General features: G+C 38.4%; 1 pseudogene and 2 gene segments (V, D, J or C); all 3 read left to right on the top strand.

Annotated features, from left to right (window-relative positions):
* Nucleotides 1-530: 530 nt before the first annotated feature.
* LOC134486786 (immunoglobulin kappa variable 1D-13-like) lies at nucleotides 531-1,261 on the top strand. The segment is given in 2 exon segments: nucleotides 531-579; nucleotides 698-1,261. Coding segments are annotated over 2 exon segments (372 nt in total).
* Nucleotides 1,262-9,568: 8,307 nt separating this feature from the next.
* Nucleotides 9,569-11,068, top strand: Eif5-ps10 (eukaryotic translation initiation factor 5, pseudogene 10; annotated as a pseudogene).
* A 7,818-nt stretch (nucleotides 11,069-18,886) lies between these two features.
* On the top strand, nucleotides 18,887-19,526 carry LOC134486790 (immunoglobulin kappa chain variable 12-41-like). The segment is given in 2 exon segments: nucleotides 18,887-18,935; nucleotides 19,057-19,526. Coding segments are annotated over 2 exon segments (372 nt in total).
* Nucleotides 19,527-20,335: the final 809 nt, after the last annotated feature.

Raw genomic sequence — 20,335 nt, 5'->3', positions numbered from 1 at the left:
AGAGGCCATGAATTTGAAAAAGAACAGTGACAACTATGGGGGAGACTGGTAGTAAGGAAAGGTCAGAGAAAAATGTTTTAACTAAAATTCAGTCTCACAAACATATGGAAAGGAAAAAAAAGCAGAAGAAGCTGTATGGTAACAATGACATCTACACCTAACTTTGGAAGGATAATAGACTCATGTATGTACTGCCTAGAACAGTACGACATCTGAAAAATCTGTACATGGAGGAAAACAAATGGTAACTCGGAATAGAACATGATAAAAATCAAAATAATGTTTTGCTCATAGACTTTGGCCCTTGTTTGTTGTTCCAACAAAAGCACATTCTCTACATATAAACCTGTATTGTGTTTTAATTGGAGAAACAAGAGAACCACAGGCCTGTAATGAGTAGACCTGATGAATCCTGCAGCTGTGTCTACATTTTGCTGATTTGCATACATCCAAAGCACTGAAACGAGGATTTCTTCATAATCAGGTCACACCCTGTGCTGGAGTCAGCCTCACACAGATCACACACAGACATGGGTGTGCCCACTCAGCTCCTGGGGTTGTTGCTGCTGTGGATAACAGGTAAGGAAAACAGCACTGAAAATCTATTCCGCTTCCTGTAATCAATGTAACCATGAAAATCCACTTGCAACCGAGTTAATCAGGTGTGGATTTTTTTTTATCAATTTTCCCTTCTTAGATGGAATATGTGACATCCAGATGACACAGTCTCCAGCTTCCCTGTCTGCATCTCTGGGAGAAACTGTCACCATCGAATGTCTAGCAAGTGAAGACATTTACAGTAATTTAGCGTGGTATCAGCAGAAGCCAGGGAAATCTCCTCAGCTCCTGATCTATGATGCAAGTAGCTTGCAAGATGGGGTCCCATCACGGTTCAGTGGCAGTGAATCTGGCACACAGTATTCTCTCGAGATCAACAGCCTGCAATCTGAAGATGCCGCGACTTATTTCTGTCAACAGCATCATGATTATCCTCCCACAGTGATTCAAGCCATGACATAAACCATGCAGGGAAGCAGAAGTGAGAGTACAGGGTGCCCCAGCTGATCCTCATGATGACTCCAGCTGCTCAGCTGCTGTGTTTTCTTTGCCAGGGATAAATGTCAATGTAATCTTTTTACATAGGAGTCAGAGAAACTGTTCTGTGTCCTAAATCCTTGTTTTCCCACATGACTATTATGAAAAGAATGGAATGGTTTACACTACTTATTAAAAAAAGGAAAATAAAAACACTGAAATACCTGTTTATTTGTAGCAGAATATTCTCAGTAGTGGCTTCATGTAACAATATTGTACACACACACTCACGCACACACACTCACACACACAAACTCAGAGAGAGAGAGAGAGAGAGAGAGAGAGAGAGAGAGAGAGAGAGAGAGAGAGAGATATGTTGGTAGTGGAGAGAGGGAGAGGGGAAGGAGGAGGGAGGGAGGAAGAGAAAAACCTTGAGTTATTTTGGTACAAAAAACATCTATTTATAGGATTAATATACTGAGGAAGAAGTAGTCTGGGAAAATAGTTTAATGATAATGAACATTGACTGATTGTCTGTTCTTTCAGGGGATTTTGATTCAAGTCCCAACATTCACTTGATGTCTAGCTTTTGATAACTCCAATTCAAGGATTCTTTTAAAGCTACTCCTCCTGCCTTTGAGTGAAGGAATTTGTGCCAGTGTTGAGGCAGGTAAGCAAACTGTATAGAGGCAAGGAAGGAAACACATTTAAAGTGATTTCTTAAACCTGGACCAGATTTAGGTAGTTTGATCTCATTAATTATATTTCCAACAAATTTAAGCATAGTATACTTTTGGAAAATGTGTCCTGATGTAATACTATACACTGATGGTACACTATAAAGAAATGTTATTACAGAGAAACTCAACCCAGGGTCCATGCTATTTCTTATATGAAGCTCAGTTTGAGAGATAGGTTACTTGTAGTATCTTAAGATGTGTAGGAAGTGTCTGGCATGTTTAAGGTCAGATAGTGTAGATGCCATTTGTGGTATTAGCCATCTGGGTATGAGGGCTCGGAGGAGATAATTTAAGGATCACATGTAATTTCTATCCTATGTTACCCTCCCTGGGATATCTATGTTACCTAATCTAGTTTCTTCCTCTATGACTTGCTTCTCTGTGCTTATGGATCATACCTTACTTATTAGATATTTAATGACTTACCTTTCTATTTCTGTGATAAGATATCATAGCCAAGGCAATTTATCTAAAAAGAATTTAATTGGTAAGTTCTTATGTCCAGAAGATTAGTCAAGGACTAACATGGTGGGAATCATGGTAGCAGACAGTTAGGAATGGTCCTTATATAGCAGTTAATAACTTAAGTCTTCTTCTACAAATAGGAGAAACAGAAAGCCAGAGAGATAACTGGGAGTGACAAAGATGAGATGTATATATTTACTTATGATTTTTGATAAGCAAAATACAAATAAGAATAAACATTCCTTGTCTCTTCAAGTACTTCCAAGTGATTGCAAGTGACTGCATTAAAGATTGAATTTTCTATTCCTGACAGGAGGAATGTAATTTTAAACCTTGGTTTCAGGGATTTTCTGAAATGGCATAGTATATCCAAAGTAGATTGATTCATAGAATATTGATTAAATTGTTTTCATTGTGCATAAAAGGCATTATTTCATAGTCAATCTATCACTGAGATACACTTTCTGCCCTCAGGAGTAAAAGCAGAAATCAAATATATATTAAATGCTATGTCAGTAAAGCTTACAGAATTTGGTAAGTTATTGAATCATTTTGTGGTAGATGTCAGGGGTCATGCCCAGGACTGTCATGGCCAGTAATACTGCAGTTGATGTTGTATGGGTAATTAGGTAAGTTGAGAAACTAAGTGATAATTGGTATGAGGCAATGACTATAGAGAATAGCAAAATTTTGTAAAAAACCTGCAGGTGAATTAAACATAGAGCCAGGACTGGACAGTATAGTATATTTGATTCCTTCTGGCTGGATAGGGAGCCAGAACAACAGCCGGGGGAAGGTTTTCATTCCAGGATGGTGATGGCAAGGCAGGGGTCTAAGTCACAAGAATATGGAAAAGCAGGAGACATATAATTTAAGGAGCCTCTGATCATTTTCCAATGAAATGAAAAAAATTTTCCTTAGTTTTTTTTCTGGAGTTCAATTTCACACAAAAAATATTACAGGGGTAGTGCAAATAATGTAATAGTCAACAAGGAAAATAGCTTGTGATATTGTGATATTGCACTTCTGTGTCTGTGCTGTGGTAGATGACTCTGTCCTAAATGGGAGAGTATCAAGGAAGGCCAGCACTGAAACTGAACCTATAGTTGTACAAAACACAATACTTCTAACCTTCAAGACTGAATATTTAATTTACAAGGAAAAGAAGTGTATATTTATTCTATTTTGGGATAGTTGCAAATGCTGGGACTGGTTGAGTTTTTGAGGTGAAGCTACTCTTCTACTGTTTACATAATCCACAATTTTCCCTTCTTTTCTTTCATATATTTATATTTATTAATTATTTTTATTTATTTACATATTCTTATTTATTCACATAAAATTTGTTACTTCTTTTTAAATTTTATTTATTTGTTTATATTTTTACTCTCCAGATTTTATTCCCCTCCAAGCCTACCCTCTGATTGTTCCCCATCACTCCAAAATACCTCACCCTAACAGACCCCCAAACTCGCTGGGGCCTCCAGTCTCTTGAGTCTTTATTGAATAAAGACAAAGGAGTACTCTCCTGTATATGTGTTGGATGCCTCATATTAGCTGGTGTATACTACCTGGTTGGTGGTTCAATGTCAGAGATCTTGGGGACCCAGGTTAATTGAGGCTGATAGTCTTCTTACAGGGTGGCCATCAGCGTCTTCCAGCTTTTTCCTAATTCAACCACAGGGGTCAGCATCTTCTATCCATTAGTTGGGTGCTAATATCTGTATCTGACTCTTTCAGCTGCTCGTTTAGGGGTCTTTTAGAGAGCAGTCATAATAGGTCTCTTTTGTGAGCACTGCATAGGCTCAGTAATAGTGTCAGACTTTAAGGCCTCCCTTTGAGCTGGATTCCACGTTGAGCCTGTTGCTGGACCTTTTTTCCCTCAGGCTCTTCTCCATTTCCATATCTGTACTTCTTTCAGAGAGGAACAATTAGGGGTCAGAACTTTGACTGTGGGATAGCAACTGCATCCCTCACTTGATGCCCTGTCTTTGTGCTAGAGTTGGGCTCTAAAATTTCCCTCCCCCCACTGTAGATATTTCATCTCGCCCCCTCCTCCTTCACGTTTGAGTCCTCAGATTCTCAGATTCATTTTTCAGATCTTTCATACTTTCTGAAGGGTCCCACCAACCACCTACCTCCAGAGGTTGCCTGTTTCCATTCTTTCTGGTGGCCCACAGGCCTTTGGTCCTTTTCTCCCTCCCAAAAGCAGGTCATGTTCTTCTCTTCTGGTATTGAATATATATGGGAGAGTAGGTATCCTTGGATTGTCTCCAATTTTAGTGGATTGCTCTGAATATCTCTCCATTTAATTTGATATTGGCTGTTGCTTTGTAGTAAATTGCTTTTATTATGTATGTACCTTGAATTCCTGGTACTCCAATACATTTAACATGAAAGTGTGTAATATTTTGTTAAATGGTTTTTCTGTGATCATGTGATTTTTTTTTCTTTGAGTTTGTTTATATGGTGGATTAAGTTAATGGATTTTCGTATACTGAAACAAACTTGCATCCATGGGATGAAGCCTACTTGATCCTAGTGAATGATGGTTTTGACTTCTTTTTGGATCCAGTTTTTAAGGATTTTATAAAATTTCCTTCAATATTATACAGGACAATTAGGGAGTTCACACTACAGTCTGAAGACCTCCCCGGGGTTCTTTGGCATGCAAGGCAACTGACCCAAAAGACTGAAAGTCTCCCTGGAGTGTGGCTGTGCACAAGATCAGAAACTCCAGTCCATTAACACCTCCTCCTATCCCAAGAGAACAGCTTCACACAGAAAAACACTGTGATTTCTCCTGTGAAGAAAATTTCTGAAGCCCTCCCAGGAGATCTGCTTCAGCCAGGGCAACAAATCAGCAGCTTTTCTGTCCCTCTGAATACCCTCCAGATGGAAGGACACACAGGAGGTCTGCTATACCAAGGGCCATAAGCCTACCAGGAGAGCTGTTGCAACACATGGACAAAAGTAGGTTTTGGAGTCAACCAGACAAGCAAACACCTGGGATAAACAGATGTAGAGAGGCAAGCCCAAGACTATAAGAAACAGGAGCCAATATTCAAGGACATTAGAACTCATTTCTCCCACCACATCAAATCCTGGATACAACAACACACCTGAAAATCATGACGCTGACCTAAAATCCTATCCCATGAAGATAATAGTGTCCTTTAAGGAGGATATAAATAACTCACTGAACGAAATACAGGAAAACACAGGTAAACAGGTAAAAGTTCTTAAAGTGGAAACAAATCCTTTAAAAAAATACAGGAAAATACAATCAAACAGGTGAAGGAATTAAATAAAATAACCTAAGACCTAAAAGTGGAAGTGAAAACAATAAATAAATCACAAATGGAGGTAAACTTGACATTTAAAAACCTATGGAAAAGGTCAGGAATTACAGTTGTAAGAATCACCAACAGAACGAAAGAGATGGAAGCAAGAACCCAGGTGCAGACAATGACTTAGAAGAGATTGACACAACTGCTAAGGAAAATTCAAAACATAATCAAGATTTAACCCTAAACATCCAGGAAATTCAGGACACAATGAAATGACCAAATCTAACAAAAATTGAGATAGAGGAGAATGATTATTCCCAACTCAAGGGAACAGAAAATGTCTTCAAAAAAATCACAGAAGAAAATTTCCCCAACCATTCTTTCCTCTTTCTTTAAGAGATGACTATAAATGTACAGAAGCCTAGAGAACAGCAAGTTAATGGGACCAGAAAACAAAGCCCTCTCATTACATAATAGTCAAGACATAAATGGACAGAACAAAGAAGAACTGTTAAAAGCTGCTAGGGAAAAGAACCAAGTAACATAAAAAGGGAGACGTATCAGAATTACACCAGACTTCACAACAGACTCTGAAAGACAGAAGGGCCTTGTCAGAGGTCATGCAGACTAAGAGAACACAAATGTCAGCTTAGGATACTATACCAAGCAAAACTCTCCACCAACATAGATGGAGAAACCAAAATATTCCAGGAAAAAAAAACAAATTCATATTGTATCTATACACCAATCCAGTCCTACAGAGGATCCTAGAAGGAAAACTCCAATATAAGGACTATACCTATATCAAAGAAAAGATATTAGACATCTCACAACAAAGCCAAAAGGAGAAAACCACAAGCACATGAAGCTACCTACAAAAACAAGTATAACAGGAGCCAACAGTTATGTGTCTTTAATATCTCAATATTCATGGACTCACTCACCTATATAAAGACATAAGCTAATAGAATGGATATGCAAACAAGATCCAGCATTTTACTGCATACAAAAAACACACCACAATACATAGGCAGACACTATTTTTCAGAGTAAAAGGATGGAAAATAGTCTTCAAACCAAAGGTCCCAAGAAACAAGCTGGAGTTGCTATCCTAATATCAAAGAAAATAGACTTTCAACCAAAATTATCAAGTGTGATGAGGAAGGACAGTTTATATTCATCAAAGGAGAAATCCACCAAGAGAAAGTCTTAATCCTGAATATCTCTGCCCCAAAGTCAAGGGCATCCACATTAATGAAAGAAACTTTACTAAAGCTCAAAACATACATTGAGTAGGACACAATAATAATGGCAGACTTCTACAGCCCACTTTCTCCAATGGACAGGCCATTGAAACAGAAACTAAACAGAGACATTTTGAAACTATTAGAGATTACTAAACAAATGGATTTAGCAAATATATAAAGAACATCCCCCCCCCGCAAAAAAAAATACACATTCTTTTCAGCACCTCATGGTACTTTCTCTGAAATCAACCATATAAGTGGTCACAAAACAACCCTCAACCCATACAAGGATATTTAATTAATTCCATGCATCCTATCAGATCACCATGGATTTAGCTGGCCTTTAATAACAACATGAATGACATAAATACCCATGGAAGCTGAACAAATGATAATTTGGTCAGGGATGAAATAAAGAAAGATATTAAAAACTTTCTGGAATTTAATGAAAATGATGACACATCATAACTTATGGGACTCAATGAAAGTAATGCTAAGTCGAAAATTCATAGTACTAAATGCCCTGGTAATAATGGAGACATCTTACGCTAGCAGCTTAATGGCACACCTGAGAGTTCTAGAGCAAAAAGAAGCAAACTCACCCAAGAGGAGTAGAAGAGAGGAAATAGTCAAAGTCAGGGATGAAATCAACGAAATAGAAACAAAGAGAACAATACAAACAAGCAGCGAAACCAAAAGCTGATTCTTTGAAAGAATCAAGAAGATAGATAAATCACAAGCCAAACTAATTAAAGGGCCCAGAGGCCATATCCATATTAAGAAAATCAGAAATGAAAAGGAAGACATAACAATAGAAATGATGGAAATTCAAAAATCACAATACATCTACTCAAGAAAACTGGAAAATCTAGATGAAATGGATGTTTTTTTCCACAGATACCACCTACCAAATTTAAATCAGAAGCAGGTAAATTTTCCAAACAGGCCAATATCTCTTAAGGAAATGTGGATCTAGAAAATATCCTGAGTGAGGTATCTCATACAAAAAAGGACAGTCATGGTATGTTCTCACTAATGAGTGGTTAATAGGCAAAAAAAAAAAAAAAAAAAAAAAAAGAGTTCAGAATAACAAAGATATATTCCACAGAAATCAAAAAGGTCAGCAGGCTGAAAGGTCAAACTGGGGGCAGTTGGGTCCCACTTGGAAGGGAGAAGAAAGCAATTACAAGGAGTATGGGAAGGAGGAACAGGGGACGGAAGGTGGATGGGGATGGCCTGAGAGGGGAACAGGATCTGGTATTGGGTGGAAACAAAGGACTGAAGCCCTGAGGGCAAGCAGAAAGAATAAAAGCAGGCAAACTCCAGAGTAAGGCTGTTAGGAAGTTCCACTAGAATGTACCAGAGACCTGAGAAGTCAGGGACTCTCAGATCTCAAAGGGGGCACCTTAGTTGAAATGCCCTACATTGGGGAGAGGGAACTTATTGAACCTACTTCCAGCATAAATACAGGGCATCAAGTGAGGGATGGGGTTGCTATTCCACAGTCAAAACTCTGTACCGTAATCCTTCCTGTCTGAAAGAACTGCAGGGATGGAAATGGAGAAAAGCCTGAGGACAACAAGGACCAGTGACAGGTCCAAAGTGGGATCCAGCTCAAGGGAAGACCCCAAGCCCTACACCATTACTGAGGGTATAGGGTGCTGACAAAAGGGGGCTATCATGACTCTCCCCGGAAAGATCTAGTAAGCAGCTGAAAGTGTTGGATGCGGATATGTGCACTCAACAAATGAGCCCTCTTAACCCCTCAGGTTGAATTAGGGAAAAACTGGAGGAAGCTGAGGAAGAGGGCAATCCTGCAGGAGGACCAGCATTTTCAATTAACCTGGACACCCAAGATCTCTCAGACACTGGATCACAAACCAGGCAGCATACACTAGCTGAGATGAGGCCTCCAACACATGTATAGTAGAGGACTCTTGGGTGTGGGTTCAGTCAGAGAAGATGGACCCTCAAGCAACTTGAGGCCCCAAGAAGTTTAGAGGTCTGGTGGGTTCAGTGGGATGGGGTCATACTTGTGGAGACACTGGGGTGAAGGGAGGTATGGGATGTGGAACTGTTGGGGCACAGGGTGGATTGGGAAGGGAATAAAATCTGAAGTTTAAAAATAAATAAATATATTTGTGGTATAAACACTGGGAAATTCCTCTTCCCGGACATTGGGTCTCAGTGCTACTGAGGTGTTCTAGAAAAGTGACCTCAATCTGGAAAAGAGAATGCACCATTAAAACTTAAAGCTAAGTCAGAGTGAGAACATTTCAGAGGTGAGTCCGCGGCGTGGGGGGTGTGTGGAGGGATGGCCCTTGCTCCTGCCCATCGCTCCTGCCCCTCCATCCCGCGGGCCACAGGTAGGGGCAGGCGCTGCCTGGGACTCACAGCCATGTCCCCTCCTGGTCGCCAGGTGTGGACGCAGGGACAGTCCCTCCTGCTGCTTGGTGGCAGCACCTGCCCAGGTGCCCCTCAGCTTGCCCCCGGCCCCCGCCTCTCCGGACCCGGTTTCCAGTGCCTTTTCCTCCCAATCCCTTGTGAGCCGCGTCGGATTTATGTCTTTATTTGAGGAAAACAAGCTGTTTCGCAGCCATTTGTAACTTTATTGGGGAAACATAGCATACAAGCAAGAAGCTTACAGCCTCAGTGGCGAAATTTTTTTCATGTCAAAGACTGAGAACTCATGCAGTCGTTTATGTCATTCTTTCTTCTCCAGACAGAAGAAACCAAAAAGTTGCAATCAAAGATCTGTCCAACTTATTGATAAAGTCACTAAAAGGCCAAAATGTCTGTCAACGTCAACTGCAGTGTGTCAGATCAGTTCTATTGCTACAAGATGCCTCGTTTGATTGCTAAGGTTGAGGTCAAAGGAAATGGAATCGAGAGTTATAGTCAACATGGTTGACTTGCAAAGGCACTTAATCGGCCTCCAATGTATCCCACCAAATATTTGGTTGTGAGTTGGGAGCACAGACCCAGTTTGATATTAAGAATGATGGTTACATTGTCCGTGGATCTCATGAGGCAAATAAACTGCAAGACATGTTGGATGGATTCATTAAAAAATTTATTTTCTGTCCTGAGTGTGCGAATCCTGAAACAGATCTGCATGTCAATCCAAAGAAGCAAACAATAGGTAATTCTTATAAAGCCTGTGCATAGTGAGGCATGCTTGACACACATCATAAACTCTGTACATTCATTCTCAAAAACCCACCTGAGAATAGTGACACTGGTACAGGAAAGAAGGAAAAAGAAAAGAAAAACTGAAAAGGCAGGGACAAGGAAAATGGCTCTGTATCCACCAGTGAGACACGACCACCTCCACCACCAAATGAAATTAGTCCTCTACATGCTGTGGAAGAAGAGGAAGATGATGACTGAGGGGAGGATCCAACTGAGGAAGCTCAAAGGCACAGAATTGATGAAATCAGTGATCATGCAAAAGGTCTGACACTTAGAGATGATTTGGAAAGAACTGTAGAAGAGTGTGTTAACATCCTGTTTGATTTTGTTAAGAAAAAGAAAGAAGAGGGCATTATCGATTCATCTGATAAAGACATTGTGGCTGAGGCAAAAAGACAGGATGTAAAAGCCATGGGCCCTCTTGTTTTGACAGAAGTTCTCCTTGATGAGAAGAAAAGAGAGCAAATCAAGAAATATAGGCGTCATTTCTTAAGATTTTGTCATAGCACAAAAAGGCCCAGTGGTACCTTCTTCATGGTTTGGAATGTGTGGTAGCAATGCATCAAGCTCAGTTGATCTACAAGATTCCACATATCTTGAAGGAGATGTGTGATGCAGACTTTTTAGAGGAAGAGGTCATTATCAGCTGCTCAGAAAAGGCCTCTAAGAAACATGTCTCAAAGGAACTTACCAAAGAGATTCAGGTCAAAGCAGAGCCATTTATTAAATGGTTGAAGGAAGCGAAGGAAGAATCTTCTTGTGGGAAGGAAGAAGACGAAGATGAAAATATTGAGGTGGTATATTGGAAGACTGCCAGTGTACCAAAAGTTGAAACTGTGAAGTCTGACAACAAGGATGATGACATTGATATTGATGCCATTTAAAAGGATGGATGCAACTTAGATTAACAGTGTAATGCTGCAAATTTTTCTCCATTATCAGCCAGAAGTGCAACATATATGTGCAAGAGCTAAAGTGGCTTAACATCATGTTATACATGATACTAAAAAGCTATTACTGTGAGTGGTCTATAATTAAGCTCAATGAGACATCTAGGGAGTCCATACATATCAGGGAGCAATTGTAGTTTGCTTATTTATAGCATTTGGGGGGGGGACAAGTGGTGGACACATTTGGATCACATTTATACAGTTATAAAAATTAAAGATTTGATTTTGGTCATTCTTCAGACTTTGGACTATGAATGGCTTATACTGAAGTAATTGGTTACTTTTAGGATGTTACACCATTTAATAACTTAGACTTCTTAAGTTTGGTAGATTGTTAGATACTGAAGACTTGAAGAATGCAATCAATTATAATGACCTTACTCATCTATTAAGAAGTGAAGTATTTTCAAAGTTGTATCTCCAGTCCATTGAGATTGGCAACTGACAATTCTTGTCATTCTAAGGAAATTTGATGATTTATTGACAGTGTGACATCCTCATGAGAAGTAAAAATGATCTATGCATCCTATGGTTTAAGAGCAAATTTTGAAACTTGGAGTTGTGGTTTTTCAGTTTGTGTACACTCCTCCCAAATTGTAGTCTTTTGAGTCATGTGCATTTCATGTTGGTAAGGCAGGGAAGTAACAAATAAGTATTTTGTGTGTATTTAGTGGTTGCTTTGTTTTGAGAGAAAAGCTTTGAGGTGTGATTAAACTCGGATTCTATTTGGGAGAAACAGGAAAAAGGTGCATTTAATCTAAAACAGCATAAGTTTTCAAGTTCTACCCTTAAATTATAATTTCAAGATGTTTAGACACACTGTATCTTGTGTTTGATGTGTTCCCCCTCCCTAATATTATGGTTTAATCTTTAATGCCTTTTTTTTTTTAGAGATAGGGTTCTAATTTATTGTTTATTATTTTTTTATTTTTTTTTAAATTTATTTAATACTTAATAATAATTCTTTGGTTTCCGGGCAAACATCCCCCTCCCCCCTCCCCTTCCTTATGGGTGTTCCCCTCCCAACCCTCCCCCCATTGCCGCCCTCCCCCAAGTTATTTGGATATAATAACTTGTACTTTAGATTTCGGTTGCTATCTTGCCAAAATAAGTTTTACTCTTTTTCAAGCTTGATCCCCTTCCCGATTGTCTTATTTAAAGAGAAAGTTAAATTTGTACTTCTGAGTCAGAGCCTGTATTTTGGTTAAGACTTAGGATATTTTTTACTTCACATTGAATGGAGCTGGATACCTGAGAAGTCTGATGATGGCCACTGGGTGGGTGCAGCTACCTAAGGCCTCACCAGCCCATTCAGAGCCTTGGACTTCAGACACAAAAGTGAGTTTCTTACCCACTTGCTGGTGTAAGCTCTATCTGGGGTCCTGACTATATTTGAATACTTGTCTTCAATATTAAAAAAACATAGCACATTTTTCATTCTACAAAAGTACATTCTGGGAGTTAAGAACCCATGTGGTTGATTTGTGTGTGGCGTGCTAGCTCATACATTATTTGGATCTTATACTTTGTGTCATCCATCTCACAGATTATAATACTTTGATTAATGTAAAAAGTATGCGTTAAAATCATACAAACATTTGGTAAATTAAAACCTTGATAGGAGTCTGCGCGTGGAACAGGAGCCATATACCGGGAATGGTAACAAGGGAATGTGCTGTGTCACACCAAAGAAGTGGGACTTAGAAAGTTACTGTATGCATTTGTAAAACAAAAGGAAGGATGCCTAGAAAGGAATTTATTTTCCCTGTGAGAGCAGTATCTTGTCTTACTGATGAGACATTTTCTCCAGCCCTGAAATAAGAATAACAAAACTTTATCATTCTGACTTGCCTGTCTATTGAAGAGTTGAAATCCTAATAAGTTTTATGAATGGGAAAAATTGATCCTGTTTACTATGATCAAATTGAATAATATTTCAAAATGTAATATTTTATAAAGGAGAATTTAATATAGGATACAATGTATTTGATATTGGTATTCCCCTCTCTTCTCTGAATCTACAACTCATTCCTCTTCCCCTAACTTCAGGTCTCCATATAAATATATCTAAACCCTGAGTACAATGTACCTCACACACTGAGTCCAATGTGGTGTTATCATATATTAATAGATGTAGGAACACCCACTGGTACAAGCATGGTAATTTTATCAGAGACAACACTCTTAGAGAATATTAATGCATTAACTATCAAAAATTCATCAAGTAGTGATAGAGGGTCATGAACTCCTTATACTACATGCTCCAGTTTAATCTCTTGCATGTCTTATACAGACAGTCACAGGTGGTGTTAGTTCAGGAGTCTTGTTAGGTACAGAACACTGTTTTGATAGGTTTCTTCCTCACCTTTGGCTCCTACACTCCACAAGGTTTGTGATGTATAGAAACTTTATTTGAATGTTTTAAAAAGCTATATCAAAAAATGTTGTCAGTCACTAATATAAGCTTTCCTGAAGAAGATATGCATTAATTGGTGTGGATTAGGTTCTCATAACAGCAGAGGGTCTCAGTTTCATCTTTGTGCTTTCTCTTGTTCTTCACCTCTGGGAAAATTAGGAATCGGCAAAATGATTCCCAGAATTTCCTTCTTAAGGAAGGTTGCAGAAGGATCTCAGGGCTTTTATTACTACCACTCATGAACCCGAGAGACCTGTCTTGGATTAAAAAACAGGTCTTCAAAATACAACCATTTCCTTTTAAAATCTTAGGGTCAAATACTCATATAAGTTGAACAAATTCTCTGTTTCTATTTGCTTTTCCACATCTATTCAGTCTAAATTAATAGAGTGTTCTAATTAAGTTTCAAGTCATGACAGTTGTCTATATCAAGGACTGAAACATCTATTGTCCCATAAGAAATCAGATTTCTTTTTGGAAATCAGATGCCAAGTCACTCCAGGAGTAGACATACCCTCTCTGACTGAGGTCAGACAAGTGAGCTCAGTTAGGGGAATAGGATCCACAACCAGGCAACAGAGTTAGCTGCATATAAAGAGGTGGAAAATGCTGTAAATTTTCATGTCTGCACTTTCAAAGACAACATTTTTATCTAAATTACCTTCACATTATCCAGGGAATGGGACTTTGATGACAAAGCTTCATACTCATGGTAATTGATTATTAAAGCGATCTTTCCTATTCCCAATTTTCCTTTCTTGTTCCAACATTATAATAAATCATTTCTTATGTGTCTATATAGCCAATAATATCAGGCTGAGTATGATCATGTAGAATTGTTAAATACTTTTTTATAGACTTGCTCTTTCACTATTCTACAGCAGAGGGAAGAACACAACTTGAGGGAGAAGAACAGAGCCAAGTTTCTATAGAGAAATGAGGTCTATACTGGAGTCATAGCCTAGTCTCCGGAGCTTTTCTGCATCCTATATTCATCAATTCTCAAGACAGTTATGATCATGAAGCAGGTAAGAATAGAAAATATGTGAGCAAGCTGAGACTCCACTTGCCCTGAGCTATGTACAGTAAACACACACATGCGCACGCATGCAATTGTGCACATGTGCATACACACACACACACACACACACACACACACACACACACACACACTTCCAGGGATACATTAGCAACCTAAATCTCCCACATAAATAGAGATGCTAGTTTCCTTGCTGTCAGCAACCAAAATAAATTTATCTCCTTAGGATCCCATTGGAAACATGTTATTTCTAATCAAACACACTCTGTAATGCATTCTGAAAGGCAGATAAATAGAACATACCTACATTGGATTTAAATACATGTATAATGATAAATTATATCTGCTAAGTGAACTTGAATAGACACTCCTCTGTTTAACATCTCCTGACTCTGTACAATAAGACACAAATAAGCTTGAACAAAGATGCATTATAGGAATGCAAATGTACTGTAAGACTGTCAGGGAAAATACTGAGCTATCCACATTAAATCCATAGTATTTATCTCTCTTTCTTTAATCATAAAAAAACCCTACCCTCACACATATGGCATATTATAAAAGGATACAGTGTATTCCATTCATTTTGAATAAGGCTAGTATGCTAATTTATAAAGTAGACTTTTCATACAATGTCTCTGACTATATTTTCAACCTCCCACAGATAAATCCAAGTTACTATTTACTAATTTCTAGGTTTTCTCTTGGCTGCACTTGACCTACTTGAGAAGCCAAGTCCTCTTGGAACTTTTAGAGGGGGACTGTGTTTCTCCTTCATTCGTGTTATTACTCTACCATGGTGGCCTCCTTGTCTCTACCTTTCCTCCTCCTTCTTGTGGTGTAAGGGCCAGCAACCCTATTCTGTAATTCTGTTTCTTCTCCTCAGGTATGGGGTGTTGGCATTCTTATTTCCAAGTCATACCTAATTTTGGGGCAGGTTCCCAGTTTCCAGAAGCTAAGTGCAGACCCACTCTTTCAAACCAATTTGGGGACCCAATCAGCATTAGAGTACAAGCAGGTAGATTTTTCCTTCTCCCAAATGCACTGAGATGTACCCCACCTCCCATACTATCCAAATTTACACCCTCTTTGACCATAGCTCCCTGTAGAGTTGTCTACTGTTTCCATGAGAAACCACATTCTTCTTCCTATAGGAACCATCACTATTTATTGAGAATCATATAATTAGTAATGCCTGGATAAATTGTTCACAGAGTAGAGTGACGACCTTTTTATTAATTTCTGAAGTTTTTAGAATGTTTACATATCTGAGAATATCAATGCTCAAAAATTGAAGAGATTTCTATGTGACGAATGTGAATAAAAATCTCCTTTAAATAGTGTCAAACCTAAAGTAGTTATAAGCCAAGCTTATATAACCTTATTACCTGAATAAAATATTATTTTTAGTATCATCAAGAGTTTTCTAAGTTGAGAAACTTAAAGGGCATAGGAACACATATAATCAGTAAGTCTATGAAAAAAACTTGACAAAATGCAGCTTATATACTATATCTCAAAAGGTCATGATAGACAGTTAAAATTCATCAAGATATGACATAATTGGTATGGTATAACTCTATCCAATAAATTTTTCTTTGTTTTTTATTTCTGTTTTGAAAGACTCTGTTCAGAGTCTTGTGAGACTCTTATAAATGAGATGATATATTACAGATCTCCTATATTTATAGTCAGCCATGAAAAAATTGGCTGTGAACCAGTGTGAATGTGACCTTCAGATCTAGGAAGTCTCTTCTCAGTTTTGTGAGAAAGATTTGAGGGCTTACATGTTCTTAAGCTAAATAGATATCTCCTTATCCTTCGGTTTTCCAGTCATCAAGACATAGATTACAATCCAAGCACTGGACCACTGATAATAAAATTAGTCAAGCCTTTTTATTTTCTGTATTTTTCCTCTGAGAAATCCCATCGTTTTACATATTGCTATGGATAAAAAATTTTGAATGCCATCGATGATAAACCAGAAGTCCAAGAGTTAGATCATAGATGGATTTTAGTGTTATTTGATCTAAGACCATGAATGTGCTTCCAGAGGATTATAAAAAATGGCTGATTTAGAGAGGTGAGAGACTCACCAAGTTCTATCCATTTTGTCATATTTCATATTGAATAATAACATTAGGATGTTCTGGGACTGTAGCCTCATGAAGGCAGTGAAGGTAGATGGAGTCACTTGAAAAACCTAGGCACTATATCAACCTATCCACAAAGCAGAAGTGTTGCACATGAATTCAAACATTTCAGGTAGTAAGAAAGGAGATAGTTTTCTGCGTTGAATTACTCACATGTGGGATCAATATAACGCAAAGAGACATTGTAGTCAGCCAGCAGCATTCCTGACCTTGGATCTAGGCAGCAATGAATTTACTCCTGCCTTTCTGTAAAGAAAAAATCAGGCCATATAATTACCCTGTGTGTCAGTATCTGTTCTGCACTTTGATGAAACTGTATACTAAAATAGCATTTTCATGAACTATGTTTATTGGCATGTTTTTATTGTTTAATCAAAGCATGTATATCGTGTCACTACACAAACTATGTTCATGTTAATAGATATTATTAGTGCTATATGCAAACTTGGTATGTGTATTGCACATAAATAAATCTCTGGTATAACCCTGAGTGGAAACTCTATGGCTGCATACTTCAGAGTCACACTCCTCATGAAATTTTCAAATCAATCTTTTTTTAAACTTTTTATCCATTATACTCTTCTTTCTGACAGCTCTCTCTCTTCTGACCATCATCTTCAGGCCATGAGTGGGTGATTTCACCCAGTTAAAATCTCTATTTCTGATAAAATGTTTCTCTGCATATGTAAAATTTTTCCATTCAACCTTTGATGGAAACTCACACTAAGTCAGGACTCAGCTATAACTTCCCTTGTTTCCTTCTAGTTTTTCTTCTTTATATGCTTCTTTCATCACATAGCTTGAGACTTTCTGTCCAAATCTTTGACATACATGTCCTTTTAATATTTAGAAAATATATGGTACCCATAGCATATGAAAGTTTGGGATCCACTGTACATTTAAGGACATAAATAATTATTTCTGAGAGAATACTCATGCACATAGAATAAAATCACTTGTGTTAAAATGGGGAAAAAGACAGATGACATGATCTGAAGACTCAGAAGAACATTGGATATAGGTATAATCCCAGATGAATCTAGAAAAGGTACTCATATATAAAGAGCAGAGAAAACCCATGCCATTGTGCCTGGATGGAAGTTATTATTGAGTAGCTGAGTTAGCAGAAATAAGTAAAGTGAGATTGTGTGCCAGAAAAGATGGGTTATTTGTGTGAGATTCTGTCTTCATTCACAAACCACACCTTCCAGTATTAGTCTCTTACTCTTCTGGGATCACTGTGAACAAGAAGTTGCAAGGTGAGTTGTGGTGCTCAGTCCAAAGGAATACATCTGCAAATCGTTTCCATACCCAAAGCCCAGGAAACATTGAAGGAAAGGAAATGGAAAGACTGATAGAGCCAGAGGATCAGGGAATTTTCTGTGATGTGTCTGCTAGTAACAACAGAAGCTTCCTATAAAGTGTTGACAATTTGAGTACTCAAATGTGAGTTGAGCAAAGACATAATTGAAAGTAACAAACAGAATGGGCCAAAGCCCATGAGGCTTTACACCTATAAAAATTCACTGTGTAGAAGAGGATAAAGCTGTCAGCAGAAGTGGTGCTCTTCCCCATGGAAGAGTATACCAATGGATTATCCCAGATGAAAAGATCAGTCCTGAAAACATACACAGAATTAATGTTCTGTGGAGACCAAAAGATATATTTAGGAATATATATATATATATATATATATATATGTGTGTGTGTGTGTGTGTGTGTGTGTGTGTGTGTGTGTATGTGTGTGTGCATGTGTGTGTCTCTGTGCATTTGTGTGTGTTTGTGTGTGTGCATGCATAGCATATAAGTTCATAGGAAAAATGGATAAAGAAACCGTGAATTTGAAAAAGAACAGGGACAACTATGGGGGAGACTGTTAGTAAGGAAAGGTAAGAGAAAAATGTTCTAATTAAAATTCGGTCTCACAAACATATGGAATGGAAAAAAAAGCAGAAGAAGCTGTATGGTAACAATGACATCTACACCTAACTTTGGAAGGATAACGGAACCAGTTATGTACTGCCTAGAACAGTACGACATATGAAAAACCTGGACATGGAGGAAAACACATGGCAACTCTGAACAGAACATGATAAAAATCAAATAATGTTTTACTCATAATCTTTGGCCCTTGTTTGTTGTTCAAACAAGAGCACTATCTCTACATATAAACCTGTACTGTGTCTTAACTGGAGAATTAAGAGAGCCACAGGTCTATAATGAGTACTGACCTAATGAACCCTGCAGCTCTGCCTACCCTTTGCTGATTTGCATATATCCAAAGCACTTACATGAGGACTTCTTCATAATCAGGTCACACCCTGTGTTGGAATCAGCCTCATAGAGATCACACACAGACATGGGTGTGCCCACTCAGCTCCTGGGGTTGTTGCTGCTGTGGATAACAGGTAAGGAAAACAGCACTGAAAATCTATTCAGCTTCCTGTAATCAATGCCGCTTGTTCTCAGTGAAAATCCTCTTGCAACAGAGTTAATCCTGTGCATTTGTTTTCAATTTTCAAATCTTAGATGGCATATGCGACATCCAGATGACACAGTCTCCAGCTTCCCTGTCTGCATCTCTGGGAGAAACTATCTCCATCGAATGTCGAGCAAGTGAGGACATTTACAGTAATTTAGCGTGGTATCAGCAGAAGTCAGGGAAATCTCCTCAGCTCCTGATCTATGCTGCAAATAGGTTGCAAGATGGGGTCCCATCACGGTTCAGTGGCAGTGGATCTGGCACACAGTATTCTCTCAAGATCAGCGGCATGCAACCTGAAGATGAAGGGGATTATTTCTGTCTACAGGGTTCCAAGTTTCCTCCCACAGTGATTCAAGCCATGACATAAACCATGCAGGGAAGCAGAAGTGAGAGTACAGGGTGCCCCAGCTGATCCTCATGATGACTCCAGCTGCTCAGCTGCTGTGAGTGTTTTTCTTTGCCAGGGATAAACGTCAATGTAATCTTTTTACATAGGAGTCAGAGAAATTGTTCTATGTCCTAAATTCTTGTTTTTCCCCGTGTCTATTATGAAAATAATGGAATGGTTTACATTACTTATTTAAAAAAGGAAAATAAAAACACTAAAAATAGTTGTTTCTGTGTAGCAGAATATTCGCATTAGCAGCTTTAACAATATTGTACAAACACACACACACACACACACACACACACACATGCATGCACACACACACATACACACAGGGGAAGGGAAGGTGGTAGGGGAGGTAGGGAGAGGAGGGAAAGGAATGAGGGAAGGAGGAAGAGAGAGACCTTGAGTTATTTTGGTAGGAAAAATTATCTATTTATAGGATTAATATACTGAGGAAGAAGTATTCTGGGAAAATAGTTAAAGATTATGAACATTGACTTTTCTTTTAGAGGATCTGGATTCATGTCCCAACATTCACTTGATGTCTAGCTTCTGATAACTCCAATTCAAGGATTCTTTTTAAGCTACTCCTCCTGCCTTTGAGTGAAAAAATTTGTGCCAGTGTTGAGGCAGGTAAGCAAACTGCATAGAGGCAAGGAAGAAAGCACATTTAAATTGATTTCTTAAACCTGGACCTGATTTAGGTAGTTTGATCTCATTAACTATATTTCCAACAAATTTAAACATAGTATATTTTTGGAAAAATGTTTCCTGATGTAATACTACTCCCTGATGGAACACTACAAAGAAGTGTTATTACATAGAAACTCAACTCAGGGTCCACGCTATTTCTTATGTGAAGCTCAGTTTTAGAGATAGGTTACTTGTACTGTCTTAAGATGTAGGAAGTGTCTGGCATGTTTATGGTCAGA

This window comes from Rattus norvegicus, chromosome 4 (genome assembly GCF_036323735.1).
Source record: "Rattus norvegicus strain BN/NHsdMcwi chromosome 4, GRCr8, whole genome shotgun sequence".
NCBI classification, from domain to species: Eukaryota; Metazoa; Chordata; class Mammalia; order Rodentia; family Muridae; genus Rattus; species Rattus norvegicus.
The sequence above is the reverse complement of the archived record's forward strand: the minus strand, read 5'-3'. Positions and strand labels throughout refer to the sequence as shown.